Here is a 21535-nt window from a genome sequence, read left to right as displayed (position 1 = left end):
AGCTAAGGGCCCTGACCTGGTCTTGCAGGTGCAAGCAGCTCGGCGAGTGGTGGTCAGGGGGAGGGCTGCCATTTTATGGGGTGGGGGACAATGGGCCGTGAGGAGGTGGCATGTGACATCAGAGACCATCGTGATGGTGGCCCAAGTGGTTGACCATGAGTCCCTTTGGCTGAGGGGCATCTGGCATGAAAGAGGCCCTGCCTGGGAAGAGCAGGATGCCCAGGGCTGAGGATGCTCTGCCTCTGCCCAATCACACCTTGGTGGGACCCACTCTCCACACCTCCCGCCGCCCCATGCGTCCTTGGGGGAGGAACTACCACTCTGGTCAACAGAGGGTTAAGCAGCCACTGGCTCTGACATGGCAAGTTTCCTTCCCTGGCCACGACTGCCTGTGATCAGAGCAAGCCCTTACACCTCTGGTGGCTCTCAGCCTGCTGGTGGGCTGCCCCAAGCTTGGCATTTGCAGATTTTGCCATGGATTTCTGATCAGACCTCACTGGCTGGCAATAGCCTCTCTCCACCAGCCCTGGCCCTTGTGATAAGATTACCAGACAAAGAGCTCAAAGGGCTGCATCCAGCTGGTGAGCAGTCACCAGTGGTGTTCCTCAGGGCTCAATTCTAGGGCCAGTCCTGTTCAATATATTTATCAACGATCTGGATGCGGGACTTGAATGCACCATCACCGACTTTGCTGATGATACCAAACTGGGAGGTGCTGTTGACTCTCTTGAGGGACAAGAGGCCTTGCAGAGGGATCTGGATAGATTGAGGAATTGGGCAGTGATTAATGGGATGAAATTTAACGCGTCCAAATGCCACATTCTGTACCTAGGATGGAGTAACACTGGGCACCAGTATAGACTGGGAGAGGCGTGGCTGGAGAGCAGCCCTGCAGAAAGGGGTCTGGGGGTGCTGGTCGGCAGCAGCTCAGTATGAGCCAGCAGTGTGCCCGGGCAGCCACGAGGGCAAACCGCACCCTGGGGTGCATCAAACACAGCGTAACCGGACAGTCAAAGGAGGTGATTATCCCGCTGTGTTCAGCCGTGGTGCGGCCTCACCTCGAGTACTGTGTGCAGTTCTGGGCCCCACAGTTTAAGAAGGATGTGAAGGTGCTTGAATGCATCCAGAGGAGGGCAACAGAGCTGGTGCGAGGGCTGGAAGGCATGTCCCGTGAGGAGCAGCTGAGGACTTTGGGCTTGTCTGTTTTGGAGAGAAGGAGGCTGAGGGGTGACCTCATGGCTCTCTACGGCTTCCTGAGGAGGGAAAGTGGAGAGGGAGGTGCTGAGCTCTTCTCCTTGGGTTCTGGTGACAGGACACATGGGCATGGTTCAAAGCTGCACCAGGAGAGGTTCAGACTGGACATTAGGAACCGTTTCTTTACCAAGAGGGTGATCAAACACTGGAACAGGCTTCCTAGAGAGGTGGCCGATGCCCCAAGCCTGTCAGTGTTTAAGGGACATTTGGACAATGTCCTTTTAACAACATGTTTTAACTTTTGGTCAGCCCTGAATTGGTCAGGCAGTTGGACTAGATGATGTTTGTAGGCCCTTTCCAACTGAAATAGTCTATTCTAACATTGCCATAAGGGATTAAAGTTTCCCTGCTAAGACCAAGAAAGAGTACAGTCAATGGGTAAAGTGAGGCAGGCTGAATTTATTGTAAGTGCCTCTGAGGCTCACCACACATCAATTGGTTTGAAACCTTGATCTTTTCTGGGTTTTTTGGGCTTTTTTAGGAAAGAAAGAAGTTCTTTGAGTTGAAAAGTGAACATGTTTTTCAAAAGAAATCAAAAGAAGACTTAGCTAACAAGTGACCCTGTTGTTGCTGTTCAAAACACATTGTGCTGTTGTTTTCCGTACTGGTTTATCCAGTCTGAGGTTTCATGGCTTTCTGCACCTTAGGCCAGATATCTGCTGCAGTTCTCTGAAGCTGTAATTATTACACCTTGTGCCTGCAGGGCACAACTGATTACAAAAGGGCCAAGCCTGAAAGCAGAGGAAGAAGCAAATCTCTGTTTTTAATGATTACCAGTAATTTTTGAAAACTTTTTTTTTTTTTTTTTTTAGATAGACCTGTGAATGTTTTGTATGTATAGAAACAGTGAAAACTTAGGCATTAGCTTCAGCAGCTCTCCTGTGGTATGGAGTTTTAACTGAGAGCAAAACAAAAAAGGCTCATGTGGGACACAAATGGTGTTTTGTCAGAGTAAAACATCCTGGAATTGAGTGAGGAAGCTATGTCAGAGACTAAAATTACCATCTATTAGGCAGTTTATATAGATGTGCTGGAGGCCAGCAGATAGCGGGTGCCTTCCTCCATTTCCATTTCATTCAACATACATTTCCTTGGGAGTATTTTTTTTTTATTTTGAACTGATACTATATTCTATTGCCAAGTTGTTTTTCTTTTGAAGACAGATAGGTTACACAATCCAGTGCCAAGAATCTGTCGAGCAAGCCTGTAGCATACCATTATATAGATAAAACAAAGGCAAAAAAAGTAGGTCATTCTATTTTATTTGTTGAGCAGTGTCTGGTTTTGGTGGTACTAGCTCATTGAACTCAGTAAGAGTACACACCTGAAAGCTTTGAAATGTAGTGCCTCCAGCAATACATCCTCTTGACAAGTAGACCTTGATGTTTTCACATTTGGGATTTGGTATACACTGAAAAGCTAGGGTGTTAACTGAAAATACAAATGGTCATGTGAAACAGGAGGCTATTAAAGGCACTGGGGAAAGCAGGAGGCGGCTGTGATGTGGAGGTAGGGGCATGGAGAAGAATGAGCCTGGATTAGGTATTTGCTTTTCTCTCCAGTACCGTGGAAGGTGTGGAAGAGTACACCGTATACTAATGCTTTGGCTCTCAGTGAACCCTGACTAAATGACGGAAAAGAAATCCTGCGTGAGCATGTGCTGTGTGGGCACACATGTTTGTGTGTGTGTGTGTGTGTGTGTCTATGTGTGCATTCACACACTTCAGTGCAGATAAGAGATTTGTCAGATTGGTGGCAAAATTAAAGCAATTTTTAAAAAAAACTAGCATAGATTGGACCAAAAGATTTTCATTGTAACGTCAGCCTAAAGATAAAGTCTTTCTGACCACTAATACCAGTTTAACCGCTTTTCTCTGCCAGGGGCCAGAAGCAGATACTTAGGAAAAGTGTAAAGGAGTGTGTGTAAAGGAAAAGTATAAAGGGTGTGTATAAAGCACTGCTCCCGGTAGACCTTCCCAATTTAGCAGTCTGTTGTTCAGGGACTTCCTAAGCCAGATAGGATATCTGTGTAATAGCTCTTCCTGGACATATCTCTTGTGAATTTGATCAGATTCTCTTTGAACCTATTTTTACCTTTGGTTTTCCCAGGATCCTGTGGCAATTTAATTACACATTGTGTGAAGAAATACTTCCTTTCGCTAGGCGTAAATCTTTAGACCAGCCTTGCAACTGGCTGTCTTCCTCCCCACAGTTCCTGTCCTCTGAAAAATGGTGAAACATCACCTAGTCGGGATTTCATAGGTCTCTCATATCCCTCCTCAGCCATCTGTTTTCTAAACCAAGAAATGTCTTTTCTCCTATGGAAGCCATACCATATCTCCAATGATCCTCATCCTCCCTTTTGAACTTTTTCTGCTGTATCAGTCCGTAGCAAAATGCTTTGCTCTGCTTGTCAAAGGATAAATACTACCAAGCTGAAGAGCTCTGCTTACTCCATATTTTTCAGTTTGCTGGTGCGTATCGTGCAAAACTACGGTGGCATAACCGTGACTTTTACATCATTTAGGTTTCTAAAGAACTGCAAGCAACAGGCACTACATTAAAATGCATGTATTCTAGGCCATTATAAAAAAATATATACACAGTCTGTTATTAAAGTTTTCCAGGGAATAGTGTGGATGAGAAGTTAATTGGAGCTTTCTTCTGCAGAGGAATTGGCCTTTTTTTTTTTTTAGTTGGAGAACCCTTCTCAATTCCTGTTGCACTTTGCTCTACTCCTCTCAAAGCCCCAGACCAACAGCCACTAATTTCCTCTGTCAGCGGGACTTGATACAGTTCTCTCTGAAGTCTGCCGCACTCCTCCTGAGGTATCTGCATGCATCAGGTATATAGGACATGAAATTCTCCCTCAGCATCCTTCCATCTGCTCCCTCCCAACTGCACACTAAGTACACTTGACAGAGTTTTGCTGTCAGTTGGACTTGTCTAATCGGCTATTGCTCTTCAGTGCAAGGTGGAATATAAATGAAAGAGACCAAAATGGTGCCCAGCATCCAGCTCCCTGTCTCCTAAGTATTTTCATTGCTGCTTGAGCTCAAACTAAAAACAGAACTGATAAGGGCAAAACAGCCAAAATATCATAGGGAAATGGGTCCCAACACTGGTTTTAAGAGTAAATGTGAGACTGCAAACAAGTTAGAAGCGAAGTCCCAGCTTCATGAGTGCACAGGATTAGTAAGGAGGAGGAGTGGGAATCTGTCTCTATCAGGGACAAAACTATGTTAATTCTGAAGCCTAAATATTACTAATTCAAGTAACATCTACATGAATTACTTTATGGTTCTACCTTCTTTATCTCCTTTCATCATGGGTCAAGACAGGTGTCTGCTTTGCTTGTTTTCTTGTGTCCCTTGGTGCATCAGTTTCTAGAGTGACCCCGACTTTCTGTAATTATTTGCCTGCAGATTTTCCACTCATTCCCTCTGCTTGTCATATCTGCTCTCACTACAAACCCCTACAGCAGCATTAGGTGTCTGCTACTCCTTACACTTCCCTCTGCTCCTTCTCTATCAGTCTCTTTACCTCCCATGCCTTGGACTGCAGAATATGGGGTGCTGTTTATGTAAAGAAAACCCACCCAGACCCAAAGCCCCAAACCTCCTCTCTCCCCTGCTTTTGCCTTGACTCTCAGGGTTTGCTCTCTGCCCTCAGAGGCTCCAGCATGGGGAAGCTGTGCAAGGTGAAAGCAAGGTAGCGGCCATCATGATGGGAGTAACACAGACAGCAACTGAGAATGCTAGCTTTGGTGTAAAAGAGAAGGGCATTTAGAAACTGAGAGTCAGATGTGAAAAACAAACTGTCTTAATGGTGGGAATGGGTGCTAAAATTGTGAGAGATGGCAGTAGTATTTGCAGAAGTAGTGAACTATCATGTACATAACTATGAAGAGTAAGCATGAAGAAGCAATATAAAATACTTACCTGGGTTAAAAATACTTATCTTCTTTATAAATGGAATGTACAACGTTACGTAGATAGTGGACTTCTTCGTATTACCATCTTATCAATCACACCTCTGTGATTTTTAAATGTGGCTTGTGAGTTTGGGTGTGCAACCTCAAAGGGGCGTGAGTTTTAAAAGCTGAAAGACATCATTTCTTAAAATTGGGCCCTTTAAACTTTTCATTAATCGGTAACCTAAAACCTGAGCTACTAACACTATGAGCTGTCTCTTGGGCTAGCCTCTGGCTTTGTTAAACCACTCAACAATTAGGGGACCTTCCCTCAATAAACAGTCAGCTTGCACAGAAAAAAAGATGTTTGTTGGTTTGCAATGAGAAAATAAGTTTATGCTGATCATTTCAAGAAAAGACACCTGAGTGTAGGACTGAGAGACGCAACTGCCAGTCTTTGGAGGACTGGCAGAATCTTAATTAGTGCTTTCTTACTGAGTTACCTAGAAAAAAACATTCTAACCACTTTATGTGTGTGCTCTCCAAAGCTTTCGCAGGTTTACACGGTCTAATAGTGTAACAACAGCCGTGCAAGCAGACCTGGATTTCCAGGAGAACTTTGAAATAATCGACCCTCAAGAGGACAATACATGTTCTGGACAAATATCAAGACAATTTTCCCGAGATGCAAGCACCTCTACCGTTAGCATACAAGGGTCAGGAAACCATTACCATGCATGTGCAGTGGATGATGACTTTGATACAGATTTTGATCCATCCATTTTACCTCCTCCTGACCCCTGGATTGACTCTATCACCGAAGATCCTCTGGAAGCTGTTCAAAGGTCAGTGTGCCCACGAGATGGCCACTGGTTTCTGAAGCTACTTCAGGCAGAGAGAGATCGTATGGAGGGGTGGTGCCAACAGATGGAGAGAGAAGAACGGGAAAACAACTTACCGGAGGACAGTAAGTAACTGTATATAATGATATTGCAACTACAAAGAAGTATTTAATATAGGTCAAGTTTACTCCAGTGAATTCTGTATCGTGCTCTTTCTTATTTAGCTAATGAAGATATGGTCATGATTCTCAAAAGGACTGTATGTATGTATATAATAATCCTTATTAAAGTTGATGGGGAATGCAAATGCTCGGCACTTCTGAAACTCCAGAGGTATTAGCTTTTGGGATTGCATAGTTCAACGGATAATTAGGAGATTGTGGTTGGGGATCTTGTAGTATTAATGTTTCTTAACTCTTCCATTTGAAATCACTTCTCATCACCTTAGAATATAATTGAACATATTCTGGTTCCTTTTCCTTAAATTAATATTTTAGCTGCCTTTTTAGATAGTGATTGGCATCAGAGTCTTCAGATACTTCTCCCAACTGAAAGAGATTTCAGCTGTGCTTCCAAGTTGTTCTCTCTCTCTTCCCCTCTCCAATCTCCCTTCATCTCCCTTGCAGTTCTCATTCCTCTTTGATCTTCCTGGTAAAACAAGCTCTCCATATTCTGTGATAAAATACACACACATGCAACTCTCATTTCACTTGTCACCACTGCCAGAACTATTACCCCACCTGTAAGGTAATGGGAATGTCTAATAAGCCTTCATTACTAAGAAGGGTTGGGTAGCTCACGTCTTATTCATTCACTCTAATTAGGAAAGAAGAGCTGAACATGTGCCTCCCTGTCCAGAATTTTTTCTCCCAGTAAAAATGGAAGTTTTTTCCATTTACTTTCATTACAAGGAGCAGTACTATTGACAGCTGTCAACTTTTAGACATAGGTAAACCTGTGAGCTTAGGAGCATGCTCCATGTGAATGAAGCTTTTTCAAATTCTACCAGGGAGCTTCTAGAAAACACTAAGGAGCAGCTGCATATAGAGAGTAAAATACTGTATAATTCAGGCACACCTAAGCATATTTTCCTGGATATTTTCAACCCCCAAATTAGCTCCTACCAATGCAAGGACTACTACTTCAGCTCCAGGATTGCTTCTTCCTAATTTCTAACCCTTCCTCTCAAGAAGGGAGGCGCTAGCATTCTTTTGAGATGTGAAGGTTTTGATTTATGGAAGCAAAGGAAATAACACTTGCAAAAAATATATTTCTTTAAATTCTTAGAAATGCATAAGCTGTTTCTGCAGGAACTTCCCATTCAACCCAATGAAAGAAATAACCATAGAGAAGTTTGATCTAGATAGTTAAAATTAGGCACTATTATAAGCAACTGGAAATTGACTTCTAATGGAAAGTATGAACTAACCTTAACATTAAGATATGTTAAGGTTTTCTATTTCTACAAAATTTCTGTTACCTAATAGGCTAATGATTTCTTCTGAGGGAAAAATACAGAAGGATTAGCCTTCAAAGCAGATCCAGATTCCCCAAGTTTTAGAGTATTTGAACCTCATTTTTAATTTACATCATCAATACATTCAAAGATCTCTCTAAACATGTGTCAAAATACAAAGGTTTTCTGATGTTAGTATGCAAGAAATAAACCCCATGAACTATGAGATTTTAGACTGAAAAAGAAGTGTGAGCACATAACAAATAGGAAATAACATTTGTAAGTCCAAACCACAAAACCCACTTGCTTTCTCTTTGCAACAGCAACTTAGATTGGACATAATAAGTTTTCTACAATGAGGGTGGTGAGGCACTGGAACAGGTTGCCCAGAGAAGCTGTGGAGGCCCCATCCCTGGAAGTGTTCAAGGCCAGGCTGGATGAGGCTTTGGGCAACGTGGTCTAGTAGAGGGTGTCCCTGCCCATGGCAGGGGGGGTTGGAACTGGATGGTCTTTAAAGATCCCTTTCAACCCAAACTGTTCTGTGATTCTATGATTCTATGAACTGCTAATAATGGAAAAACATACAAATACTTTATTTGTGCACCAAAGTAGTTATTCACCTTGGGAAAAGAACATGAAGTGAATTTTACAAGGCTGATACATGCAGAACATGTATATCCATGTACAGAATTTTCTCTCAGTGTCTTTGATAGATGATAGTCTTAAAGGGCTCTTCTTTAGAGCAATCAGTGGGAGAAGTCAGTTATGGGGAAGATAAAGGAGTGGTTAGGTTGGCTATTCCCAATGCCTCCTTACAGAGCACGTGGTATGTGTCCTGCGGATTATTCCTCTTCATTCTTCTGACTGGCACTCCTCATGATCGCTGGAAATGGGAGGAGGAAAGAGGCCACCCTTGTTTTGCAGTCACTGGCAAGGTGCTGGTTTCGGTGTGACGCCGTCAGCTGCTCCGGCACGTGACAGCTGCCTCCCGCACAGGCTGCACAGGGCTTTCCGTCTGTATCCACACGGCCCGCTCTACCTGGTGCCAAAAAAAACCCCATATGGTCTATGGTCAGGGCCACGCTGCCCACTCAGCAGTGCCAGAAACAAAAGCCTGGCTGTTACAAACGCTGCCCCGAAATACATCTTCTTCATACGTCTATAAACTTTGAAGAGAGGGAGGAAAGGAGCAGAAGAGGTGTGTTTGCTTTGGTTTCCCTAATGAAATATAACCAGAGCAGGGAACGCACCCCTTTGTTTTCAACCTGACATCCCCAGCGTGTGTTTGGCCAGATAACAAAATAACGAGAACGTGTGATGAGCGAGGTTTTCTCGATGCCATGGCAGCTGACAGAGGGCTCGTCCCCCCGGCGCTCCACGTAAAACGATCCGCGCTTCCTCCAGACAATGCAGCCCTTGTGCGAAACAGCTGTCTCGGGGAGACGGCTCGCTGCTGTTTGACAGTAGCTTGTATGTTACATAGATACGTTGGGTATTATCTAGCTGGGAATGAATCTACCAGATGGGATTGAATGTTTCTAGCTGGGAAATGGAGTCTGCTGCTGTGTATAAAAACAAGCTGTGGTTCAGTGGCTGCATGATGAAAATGCCAATATAGAGAGAAATGTGGCTCCCCTTCCGCCATGAATTATTTATTGTATAGTATATTCTGGTTTTATCTGAAATCATTTTCTGATAAAGCCGCAGCGTTGTAACAGGCAGATGAACACCACTCACACTTTAAGCTAGGATACTTGATATGATTTCCATGTGTTTTGCTGTTATGGGGATGTTGGCTACAAACTCTAGGGCTCTCACAGAAAAAAAAAAAAGCAAACAAGATGTTAGAGATATGAGGCTAAACACCTTGTGAGAATTGATTCACGCTTTGGATCACGCCTCAATTGTTTACCTTTTTTGTTTGTTTTTTTCTCTTCCCCCTCCGCTGTTTCCTCCTATCTCTCCCCTGCAAAATTTCATATAGCCAGAGCCTCGCCTCTGACCGCTTCTTTCCACGGCAGCGGTGGGCACAGGAACATAAACCTACCACCTCGGCCTGGCTTTTGCTGGATTTTTTCCTGTTGTTTTTATTTCACATGGGGCATTAACCTTTCTGGAAGAACCTCAGGACTTCATTTTGCCCCCTCCTTCAGAAATGTTTCTCTTCCACACGGGGTTGTAACATGGCTTCGATGCAAAGATAACCGTTCAAAGCAAACAGTGGGCCTGACTCACCACAAGTCAGGTGTAATGTGGGGTTAGTGGCAAGAAAAATCAGGCCAATCAAGTAAAAACTAAAATAGAAAACCAAGGCCCTGACAAGATGTGTCATTATAACTGTCTTGCGTGTATATTGTACTCCTCCGGGCTAGTCTGCAAACAAAGGTTAACCTCAAATCTGCAGTAACCTCACTGCTTCGGACCAAAGTCTCTGCAAATTCAGCCAGTTCTGGCAAATTATGCAATGTTTGCACACTTTCTGCTCTTCTCTTTTGTTTTGATTGTTTCAAAGGAAAACGTAAAAAAGAGTGAAGGCTAGACACCTGAGAAGACAGTTAAGGAAAAGATATTCTTTTTGCAGTAGTTGTGCATGGCAAAATAAAAGGAGAACCTTGAATTCACTGTCAGTCACGAGCAAGGAAAACCATTTTCCAGTCCTCTGCAGGGCTTCCCCAAGCTGTTCTGGTCCCTGCTGCGAGGCGGTGCGAGGTGGCCTCGTCCCGCAGCGGGCTGATGCAGCCTTGCAGAGGGATGGTCACCAGCCTGACGTGTGGACAAGTCCTGCTGGAATTCCCCCGGCTACGTGCCTCTGGCCCTCTGCCCGACTGTCCTTTCCTTCCTCCAGTTTTCTTCTCTCTCCAGAAGGGACTTGTCCCTCTGCGAGGGTTTCTCCAAGGAAAGCCAGCCCTGCCAGTGTCCAAAGGCTAGCAAGGAAAGAAGAGAAATCTGCAAGTAATGAAACAATATAGTTAGGGAAAAACCATGAAGTGTGCTAATAAAAGCCGAGTAAGTCAGAGAACACATGGAAACTGCTTTACTCCCAGTGAACAGCATTTACTCATGCAGACAGCCCTATTAATTTCAATGAGATCACTCCTATAAGTAAATATGACTCAAAGCAAGGACTGCCCCTTCCATCCCTTGCTCCATTTGGCTGTTTTCTCCTTAACAGCTCAGCTTAAGACCCGAGCAGTAGCTTTAACTTTGAATTTCCTGGCTTTTGTCATGCCTGGTGTTATTTAAATGTAGGTCTGTCAACATGAATAGGCTAAAACGCTGGTCCATCCTGGCTTGGAAATGGATTGTGACAGCTCTGTGGCAGGATTGCTTCATATGCACAGTGCCCAGCCAACATCTGCAACGCAAATGTCAGGCTGTGTCCCTGTAATTTCGGTTATTGTTCCTGCCGCTTGCTCCCGGGGCAATGGGCGAGCCGCTGGGGTGCTGCTCCCTAGCTTGCGCCCTGCCTACCAGCCAGGTGTTGCCACGTTAAGGGCATTTGATAGTCACAGCCCTAAAGTGCCTCCTTTGTCCCTTGTTAGACCCTGGGGCCTGTCAGAGTTGAAATGCAAAGAGATCCGTTGGTGGTTTGAGGCCAAATAATGCTGCCGTTCCTCAAAACTCCCGTGGCTTCCATGTGATGACTATTCACATCACTTCAGGTGGTTTTTGTTGTTGTTGTCTTATAGTTTGTTATCCTCGTTACACACACAGTCTCCTTCTAAGGTGGCGCAGACAACAATATCACCAATTCCTTGCTTGTGTTTGAAATTATTTTGTTGTTGTTGTTTCATTTATTTTCCCATGAAAATGGGGGGAGAGGGAGGAGATATGTAGAGCTCCACAATCCCAAAGTAGGTCCTATGCAGTTCTTAGAATCAAGAGAAGCAAGAACTTGAACAGCACGTAATCTAAGTTTATATTTAAGAATATTTTAAAAGGTGAACAGGTTGGGGGGTTTAGAGAAACAAGGAAATTCACGGGCATGTGTCTATCCTAGAATAACATTCTTTGACCCCTAGTCAGGAACAATAATAGGAGGCACTCCACAATAGCTGAATTATATCAAAATAGCTGTACTGAAGCAGTTCTTCCAGAACAGATATAACTGTCTATTTCTTAAAAGTCATCACAGGAGAGAACTGGATTTACAAGGAAGAGAGGTCAAAGCAAAGGCGGGGCGGGGGGGGGGAGGAAGGAAAAATTCAAACTATACAAACAAAACACTGCAGTACACACACTTCTTCCCCTGGGGAAGGGGTGACAGCAAAGCATATGATGGATGTTAATAATGTTGCTTAATGCATTACTGGAAGGCATTCAGATCTGACAGTGCTGAGTGTGCTGTATAACCCTGTATGGAATAGAAAGCAGACATGAATAATATTATATAGGTGTTTACGTCCATTATGGTTGCATCTTGATTGGTCGTATTATTTGTTGTTGCTTGGTTTTATACATCTTGTTTGTATCCTATTAGCTGAACACATTGATTTGAATGTTTTTGGTTTTTTCTCCTGTACCCTGTCTCCCTTGCTGATAAAGATTTCTCTAATTCTTTTCCTACGTATTTTGAGCATTATCTTTGCAGTTCCACTAATTTTCTTGGTATTTGGCTTCAAACCTTTTTTCTCCTCAGAAAGTATCAGTCTATTTTTACTTCTTGGTTTTTTACTACACCTTGGCCTTTCTCTTTGGCACCGGAGATTTTGACTGAGTAAGCAAAATAAGCACTCTGCCTTGAAACACTAAAAGCAACGTGCATTTGGAAACAAAACTATTGATAAGGCTTTGTGCCTTTTGGAGAGATTCCTTTCAGTCTTTTGCATGCTTTGTCCTTTTTTTTTTTTTTTTCCCCCTCCTAACTTCCATGACGGAGTTGGTTGTTGACTGGTTGCGCATTAACAGACCGCTTGCTTTTGAGGGGTGAGGAATCAGTGACACTTGACTAGATACAGCCGCGGCTACAGCAGAAGTGGCAACAATAGAGAACAGCATCAGCATGCATCCCACAGTCAGCTGGGATGATGGTTTTTAGGCAAATAGCCAGTCGCTAGGCAGCCAAGAACAAGGACTTCCTTTTCCCTCTGCTGAGATCTCTGAATATTAAGCTCTTCTTCCCTCAAAGAAAGGGGCACATATGCATCCATCACCAACAAGGTGTATTTACATTTCTTCGAACTTGGGATGTGATTTCCAACGCGGGTGGTGCAGAGTTTCCAGCAAAAGCCTACCTCATCTTTTTTTTTTTTTTTTTTGGTCCCGGGAAGTCGAGAGACCGTTTTTTCTCTCCTTCTCAAGTCTTGGGAAGCGTCAGAGTGGCCGAGCTCCAGATGAGGCAGCTGTTCCCAAATATACTCAGTGGGTAGAGTTTTCATAACAATGGGAACCACATGAAAGCTCCCGGAGTAGCTCCTCCTACTATTGAAGAGTCCTTTCAGTTGAGTGGTTTGCATATTGGGTTGCATAAATGACTAGACACACCAAGGGGTCCATTTTCAGCACTGTGCGCATAGAATTAGACACGCAAGCCTTGCTAACAATAATGAGAGTTGTGTGCAAAACTCCCTGCGCAATATGCTGAAAATATTCCACTTAGTGAATCTTCCAGTTCACGGCTATTTCCTGGCAGTGCTGAGCTGAGTTCTGGGAACAAAATGAAAGTCTGGGCTCTGTGTGTGTTCGCAGAGCTCTTTCCTATAGTTTCTGAAAAAAATGTGAAAAGATTGTCTCTCCTCCCCTCTCCCTTTTTTTTTTCCCTTTGTATGTCTAAAATATAAATGAACTCCACACGCCACTTTTCCTTTAGCAGCCTTAAGCAGCAAGCTTTAAGGCTGCTGAAGGAAAAGCCATTTGCCTTGAAGGAGCAGAACACAGATTTCGTACTACTCTGCATCTGGTTTCAGTTCATCACAAGTGCTTGTGCCAGTCTGCTTAGCGTGTGGCTACGCAAGTGAATCCCTGGGAGAGACCTTTCTCTTACCAAACATTGCGTGGTGACGGTCTGGTCACAAGCTGCCAGCATGCACTGCGGCAAGTCACAGAACCCTGAGACCCTAAAAATGTTGTCAGAAGGGGTTATAGCAAAGTTTTACATATTTATTTATTTATTTATTTTTCATTGTGGTAAGTCAAAACACCAGTATTTTCCCAGTGGAGCTCTGCTAACCTTGGATTAGGTTTTACACAAAAAGTGTACCACCCAAGGGATAGTACAGAGGGTGGCAGTTTAGGACTATTATCTTTTCTAGGCTCTGCAAACAATTCACTCACCTTGAGCAGGCCACTTCATCTCTTTGTTCTTCTTGTTCTTCCCTCACCTGCCTCATGTATCCAGACTGTAAATTTGTCATGGAGAAGCTGCTGTGTTTATATGAGGGCTGGGACAACGCAAATATCTATGATAGTGAAAATTGTGACACAGTGGCTGCCATTCATGGTTTTTATTAACGAAGTGATAAATATTTTTTTATTAAATGAAATTAATTTTAAAATCAATATTTAACCAAAGAATTGGGGGATAATAAGTTGCTTCAGCTGAGGGAACATTAATGGTGGAGCCAGATACATCCATGATGCCAGCCTGTTTATTTAAAGAGCATGTTGTTGGGGTTTTTTCCCGAGCACTGAGTCTCAAAAAAACCAACACCTGCTTTCTTGTCCACACACCGCCCTCCCCCCCCCACCACCCTCACCCACCCACACTCACACACCCCTCTACCAGAACTCAGCAAAGCCCCAGGGAAATGCAGGTCACTGAATGCACCAGTGTCCGCCTCTGTTTCAGGTACCATAATCTCAGCTACCCCTTGCAGCAGTAAAACCCCACTGTTTCAGTGAGGATGAATGCTGTATGAGCATACCAAAACTGTATGAGCTCCTGTTTTATTCAGAGGAATTTACTATGGGCTGTCTTCTGGTTTACTGCAGCCCTTCACAGTACTCAGTGAGTCCAAAGAGACCGTAAGTACCCAGCTGTCTGTACAAAGGAGTCTGGGAGACAGCGCAGGAGCTGGGCTAGGACTTTTTGTTGCCTCCTTCCAGGTCACCAGCAAGCAGGAGAGGAGAAGCCAGGGTCTGATTGCTCCCTGTAGTATGCCTGGGCATCCAGGTTCAAAGGCAGAAGCCACCTCAGATTGTGCTCGTGGAAAATACTCAGAGGGTCCGAATGAGATTCATCAGGGTGCATTAGAATCACCGTTCCCTTTCTGGGGCTCAGATCGAGCAACACTCAGCTAAACCTGAAAACAAGGTGTCAAGTTGCTAAGTGAGATGGCTGAAATGCTCGTAGATGCAGTGTTTTCCAAACAGAGTAGATGGCATCACAGGGTTTGAAAGCCGCATGTTCTTGCACAGGGAGCACAGGGAGTTTGTATTCAAAGCCTGAGCCTGGGTCACAGTGATAACGGCAGGTGTTGTTTCTGGAGAGCTTTCTATACAGGTTGCCAGAGCTTTTGATTAGCCATATTTATACTGCCATGGAAGTGCTCTTTGCTGGATACAACTGGATACTCCCTGCAGCAACAGATGAGTATTTTTGCCATTGCAAGCTGCCATGGGAGTCCTTGCAGCACGCTTTTGCCTAGTGCAGATCTGGCCTCAGATTTATCAGCGTGTCTCTAGTCCATGACTGAGAGGTAGCGTGATTTTTTCAGGCCAAAGCTGACCACTGCGCAGCTTTCTCCTCTCTTTTTATAGGCTTTCAGTTGCCCGCAGCAAAGAAAGCATTTGACTTACGTTTCTTTTTCTCTCAGTTCTAGGGAAAATTCGAACTGCAGTGGGCAGTGCCCAGCTTCTCATGGCCCAGAAATTTTACCAGTTCAGAGAACTTTGTGAAGAAAACCTGGTATGTAACTTTTCTCCTCGACACTGCTGTGTGCCTTTTACTAACCCTGTGAATAATCGTATCTAAACTAGACAGATTTTCTGACTAACAAGGTATTTTTTTTCCAGTAAAGGCCTTGATATCAATTTGGGAGTAACTCTGTGAAACATGGCAGAATCAGCGTGAGTGTAACAAAAGCTTGAGAGCCTTAAAGACAGGCAAAAAGCTATGGGTGAAATATCACGGAGGCTCTGCCACTGACTTCAGAGGAGCAAGGATCTGTCCCTTGACCCCTGAGTTCAGTTCTCATGGGCACAGAGATGTTTGGGTGCCTCCTCAGTGTCTTTCAGGGTGGACCAGAAGTCTCACGAGTGGGGCTTTCCCACGTAATCCAAATGCTGCCTGTATTCAGCCAGAAAGAAATACCAGGAAATCAGACACTGAAAGTTGGTGCCTCCTGTTCCACAACTCCAACAACAAAAGAGATGAGATAAAAGTATTTTTCCAAAGTGCTAAAAGGGCAAAGAGGCTGTATGTTATCATTACTATTACTGTATGTAATAGGTATATGCTACCATTATTGTTATTATTGTTTGCTATCCTAGTAGTAAAATCAGAATGATATTCCTGTTGGTAGATAAAAATACATTTCGCACCACGTTATCTAAAGCAGTACTCTCAAAAATGCCAGCACTTATAAATATTTTCAAACTTTTAAATTAACAATCCAGCCTTGCAGAGTAGATACAATACATTTAATTCCCAATTTGGGCATACATTTCTAGAAGCCCCAGAAGCATAGAGCATTATGCTCTGCCAGCATAGAAAAGGGAAGGGAAGGCAAACCCTGTGATGCTCACTGGAGTCGGGTGACTGTCTTTCTTACACTTCAGCTAATGCACCTCTGAAAATCAAGCTCCAAACTGAAATCTGCATCAGTGGACAAATGCAACAGGAATCAACTCTGCCTAAGCCTTCCAATTCTTAATATAAAAATTGAAAAGACATTCTGGTTGCACATCTTTGTAAAGGCCTACAACTGAGCAACCTGCTGGTGTCAAGCACTGAAAAACTAGGAATCCAAGTATAATATCTGGTGTCCTTATGAATCTAAAAATATATACTTTATTGTTTTCAATAATTGGTCCTTTGGTGTATAATCATCCTATCAAAATCATTTGGCAGTATTGCTGTGAAAAGCACAAATACTTAGAAATTTCTTAAGGCAAGCAACCGACTCTTTCGGGTTTATTGCTTCTGGAGAGGGAGAAAACTTAAACACAGAGTAAAACTTGAGCCATGTAAAGCAACATGCAGGGGTCTAATAATATTTTATTTATTCTTTAATATTAACAATATATCAGTGTAATTTTATGAGGCCACAGCATCCATGAAACTTTGCTGACTCAGATTGGCATCGGGATTGCTCAGCATTTACAAAAAAACAGTCTTGAAGTGAGCGTGTGCAACACCTCTTTTTTTTTGAAGAGTTTCAATTGGGACCATTTCATCTATGTCCACTGCATGCAGAAAATGTTCAGAGCTGGGTTTCACTGAAGGGACACAAGACAGAACAGGACCTCTTGGGTCACCAGCCTCTGGTCCGTGCTGTGCTGGAGATGCTAACGGCCCAGGTCTGCTCTTCTGAGTGGTACTCTGGGGCTGATGAATGGGACTGAGTTTGCACATGCAAAGTAACGCTCCTCATGTGTCCCAGTCTCACTCTTCCTGAAAATGCACCAGTGGAAATGGGATTACGGTGCTTCTGCATGTTCTCTTCTGAGCTTTTTACCCTACAGGGGTTATTCTTGTCAAAAAAAAATTATGAAGAAATTGGTCTGAGGTGTGTAAGTGGTAATTTTACTTGAAATGGTGTGCTTTTGTAGACCTTAGGTTCTCCGAGTGTGGAAAAAAGCGTTCATGCATTGGTATATCACTATTTGCGCAAGCAGCAAACGTGCATTTGCACAGGTATCAGCATGAACATGGCAGGGAATCCTTCCTCATGAAGGTGAAGAGGAGGCTGGCGATTAATTCCAGTGCAGTTAGGATATCACCAGTTGTGCCCGGGACCATCCCTAGGCAGATCCTGCCACAGGGGACCTGCCACACGCCCTTTCCCTGTGGTCCATGGGGGGCAGCCGCTGCCTTCGGCGAGCGGGGGTTTGCGGGGGGCACAGTGGCTTGCAAAAACCCCCGCCAGTAAGTAGCGCTCCGCTTTGCTTCTCTCTCTGTGTCACACCGATCGCTTGGATCTGCGGAAACTGCTTTGCTAGCGAGATTCGTAACCACTTGCACAAATGCTTTATATTAAGAGGTACTAAAGCCAACGTGTCTTTTTTTCTTCTGTTGCACAGAATCCTAATGCACATCCACGGCCGACCTCCCAGGATTTAGCAGGGTTTTGGGATATGCTGCAGTTGTCCATAGAAAATATTAGTATGAAATTTGATGAACTTCATCAGTTAAAGGCCAATAATTGGAAACAGATGGATCCTCATGACAAGAAGGTAGAACATTGTAGATTTTGTATGCTTCATTTAAAACCCTGCACAAATACTGGACAGATTAAATAGGCCTCTGTGTTACAGCGTTGACGTTAAAAATGTGAAACGAAGCTCATATCAAATTAATTTCATTGTAATAACAATGTTTACATAATAATCATCTGGGATATTATCTGTAATATGTTTCAGGCATATTTTTAAACCAAATCTGTCTTTGTGAATCGGATAATGGGAATGTGGTACTTTGTTAAGCTTTACATTTAATCATATTAGACGATCAATCGTTGGAAGGAACTGCCTTATATATTGATTCTTAAAATTAAATAAATCACATTTACGGTTCATATTATTGCATATAGCAAGAGTTCTAGGTTGTGTTACTGAAAAAACTAGGGAAGCACTGTAACCATCGCTGACTTTGGTAACCAGATTACAAACAGAGCAATATCAAAAATATGCCTTCCAAAATGTTACATGAAAGAACTTCTACATCTTTTTCTTTTTTTTTGTCCATTTGTTTGGGGTTTGTTTCTTCTTTTTTTTTTTTTTTTTTAAATGGGTGATTTCATAAACAGGTTCACTTTGCTGGTAGTGTTGTTTACCCAATGTAGCATAAAAATCATCTGGAGCTTTGGTCTTTTTTTTAAATGTAGTCGTCTTCTGTCACCATGAAAAACTACCACATCTCCAAGTGTGAGCCACATTTCACTATCCATTCTCATTTGGCACCATTGCCTTATTTTTCTCCTCACTATCTGCACCGAGACAAACGGCACTTGGGTGAGCCAAAATACACAAATGTTTCAGAAAATCCTTAAAAGACAGACCCATTCCTAGAGGAATCAACGGTCTAATGTCGCGCTCTTATAGGTATGTAATTTGATGGCTGAATTTCCACTGTGGCTGGTCTGATAGCAATGAATACAGCCAACAGGTAGGGTCACCAAAAGGAGGGGGCTCAGACAGGAGTCCGGGCTGCCCCAGCTTACGGTCAGCTGGCTGCTGATGACCAAAGCAATGTTTTCTTTCAGACAAATAACCGTAATAATATCAAACCCCGTTAATCTTGCAGCAGGAAGCTTGCAAAGGCAGTGCTGGTAGCACTCTCTCTCCTCCTCCAATCAAGACTAAACACTCATTCCTGACTTAGGAGTGCCATGTTCACACCATTTGTGCACACCTAGTGTGTTTTGTAGGGGAATGAATGGGAATGTGTTTTCCTAGCCCAAGGTACCGAAGGCAAGTCATTTTCTTATCTTCTTCTTTTTTTTTTCAGTATCTATCAGAAAAGGAAGTTAAAACCGTCAAACATGCATGCACAGAAATGCTGGTATATGGTCTTTCATTAGCTTTTACAGTAAAACGGGTAGGCCGAGTGTTTGCAATTGCAGCAGTAAGAAATGAGAGCTTTCCTTAAAAAAAAACATGTGCCTTTTCTTTGCTTCTGAAAAACATTTCAAAGAGTTTCCAACAAAAAGAAGACTGTAAGTTAAGTAGTGCTGAAGAAAGGGACCTACAGTAGGAAGGTAAAGATTTTAAAGAATTACACTGACTGTGTTCCTGTTTCAACAGTGTTTGTCTATGATTTTAGATGAAACAGATCATCTCCTTTCTTAAAAAGGATAAGAAAAAAAAAAGAAGAAAAAATTTTCTGTGGAATTGATATTTGCAGTTGCCTCTGGCCTTTGCCACTGGGCCCTTTTTAAGCAGCATAGATTAATCCTTGGATGGAGAGAAAAAGCAAAGTATGAATAAGTGTAACTAAGCACCTTTATATTTCGAGCCATGGAAGCTGTTGTGAGCAGCATGAGAGAAAGCGAAAGGGCAGAATGGGACCTTTGTAGTCCGATAAAATCCCTTCGCTGAGAGACCATGTTCACAGTTGGAAGGGGATGTAACTTAAAAGACAATCTAATTAACTTGACAAAGTCTTTGTGGCCGCCTGAAATTCAGACCTGAATACACTTTTCTTTTTCGGGACAGATCCCTCTCTGAGGGTTTTCTTGGTTGGCTTTTTTTGTGTGTGTGTACATGCACCAGGATATACATAAAAGTCCTCCTTGTTGACTGCGTATCTGGAGCTAACTGCCACCGTGATGATTAATGCATGTTCTCTTAATGGTTTTTAAGTTTTTCCTACCATTTTTTTTCCTATTTCTAGCTGATTGTAGCTTGTCATGCCTATTTAGCAGGAAGCTAGAGTTTATGAGCTTGTACAGTGAGACCCCAAGTGTGGGATTTTTGAGCAGTCGTTAAGCCACTACGAAAGAGATGATACACAAACACGTGGTGTTTTTAAAAAGTATTTATTCTGATGCACCAGCTGCAGGCAGCTAGTTCCCGTCTGCATGTGGGAACGCCAAAGCCACGGTACCTCTGTGTTGCCAGAGCGCCTAGAGTTATGCACATATAGAAGAGGGTGGCCCGGGAGTCGGGGCTCTCCAGAGTTCCTCTGCCGAGAGCGGCGTTCGCTCCCCGGCCGCACGGGAGGCAGCGTCCGAGATGCTCTCCTTTCTAGTCCCTGGCACCAGGAGGAGACGCCTGGGAACCCCCCGCCCCGGGGAGCCGCACTAAGTGGCTGACGGTGGTGGGGGCCTCGGCCCTGGAAGCGCCGGGCGTTTCACACGCACCGTCCCCGAGGAGAAGTAGCACTGCGGCCGGCCCTCCCCTCCCCTTTGCCCTTGCCCTATGTTTATGAACCCTTGAGCACAAAAGCCAGTTCACTGAAGACAGAAAGGCAGATAAGAGCTAACAAACCTTAGGTAAAATGTGTGTTCTAACTACTGACGTATCCTAGTTTTTCCCGCCTTTCCCTGAGAAGCTGTATAATGCCATTAACCTTCTGCTTTGATCAGGAGAGAAGGGTCCCTCCTCCAGTGCCAAAGAAGCCATCGAAAGGTCAGGTGCCACTCATACGAGAACGCTCTCTGGAAAGCTCGCAGCGTCAAGAGGCCCGGAAACGGCTGATGGCTGCCAAGCGCGCTGCATCGGTCCGCCAGAACTCAGCTACCGAGAGCGCCGAAAGCATTGAGATATACATCCCCGAAGCCCAGACCAGGCTATGAAGGGATCCAACCGGGAGGACTCTCTCTGGCAAGACAAGCCTCATGTATAATCTGCCCCTCTAGGCTCCTGCTCAAGGTCACCACGAAGTATTTGTACCTCCTCCCCCTCTTCCTCTCTCTCTCTCGCTCTCTCTCCCCCCCCTCCCCCTCCCCTCTCTCTGTACGCAGCCGCCCCGATGCTCCCAGTGAACTCCACTGCCGTGGCGTAGTTGTCGGTCCTCCGAGAGATGTCCTCTAATCACCCTTGCTTTCTGAAGGTTCGCCCATGTCATCACGATGCTTTGTCACATGTACTGATGCTGCCACTTTGCCTCATGTAAACGAGTATGATCCTTTCTTTTTTTTTCTTTTTTTCTGTTTGAAACAAATAAACGCAGCGCTCAGACTTCCACCCACCCGCACACCTGTACAGTAGATGCTCCGTTTAACTTACTCATGATCTTTAGTTGACCTAAAGCTAGTCTGTTACCCAGTGTACAGCAATATCAAACTGTAGGGGACTTTGGAAATTTCAGTCATGCAGGGTGATCCTTTCGGACTCTGCCGTCTTCCTCACAAAAGATGAAAGGAGCTATGACTCGGATTCCCTTCTTTTTATTACTGTTTTTTTTAAAGCAGATGGCGCACTTTATTCTAAACCTCTGAATCACACCTTCTCACCTGAATTTAAGGA

At 43.9% G+C, this 21535-nt stretch overlaps 1 protein-coding gene across 6 annotated transcripts in view; it reads left to right on the top strand.

Moving 5' to 3' along the window:
* DLGAP1 (DLG associated protein 1) overlaps positions 1 to 21263 on the top strand; it is a 419833-nt gene extending 398570 nt beyond the window's left edge. For all 6 annotated transcript variants that reach the window (XM_075744335.1, XM_075744334.1, XM_075744332.1 and 3 more), the window contains 4 exons: positions 5716 to 6134; positions 15220 to 15311; positions 17648 to 17800; positions 20653 to 21263. In XM_075744335.1, coding sequence (XP_075600450.1) covers positions 5716 to 6134; positions 15220 to 15311; positions 17648 to 17800; positions 20653 to 20862 — 874 coding nt within the window. In that variant the 3' untranslated portion in view covers positions 20863 to 21263. The remainder of the gene's footprint in view (positions 1 to 5715; positions 6135 to 15219; positions 15312 to 17647; positions 17801 to 20652) is intronic.
* The last annotated feature ends 272 nt before the right edge of the window (positions 21264 to 21535 follow it).

This window comes from Balearica regulorum, chromosome 2 (genome assembly GCF_011004875.1).
Source record: "Balearica regulorum gibbericeps isolate bBalReg1 chromosome 2, bBalReg1.pri, whole genome shotgun sequence".
NCBI lineage: Eukaryota > Metazoa > Chordata > Aves > Gruiformes > Gruidae > Balearica > Balearica regulorum.
The sequence above is the reverse complement of the archived record's forward strand: the minus strand, read 5'-3'. Positions and strand labels throughout refer to the sequence as shown.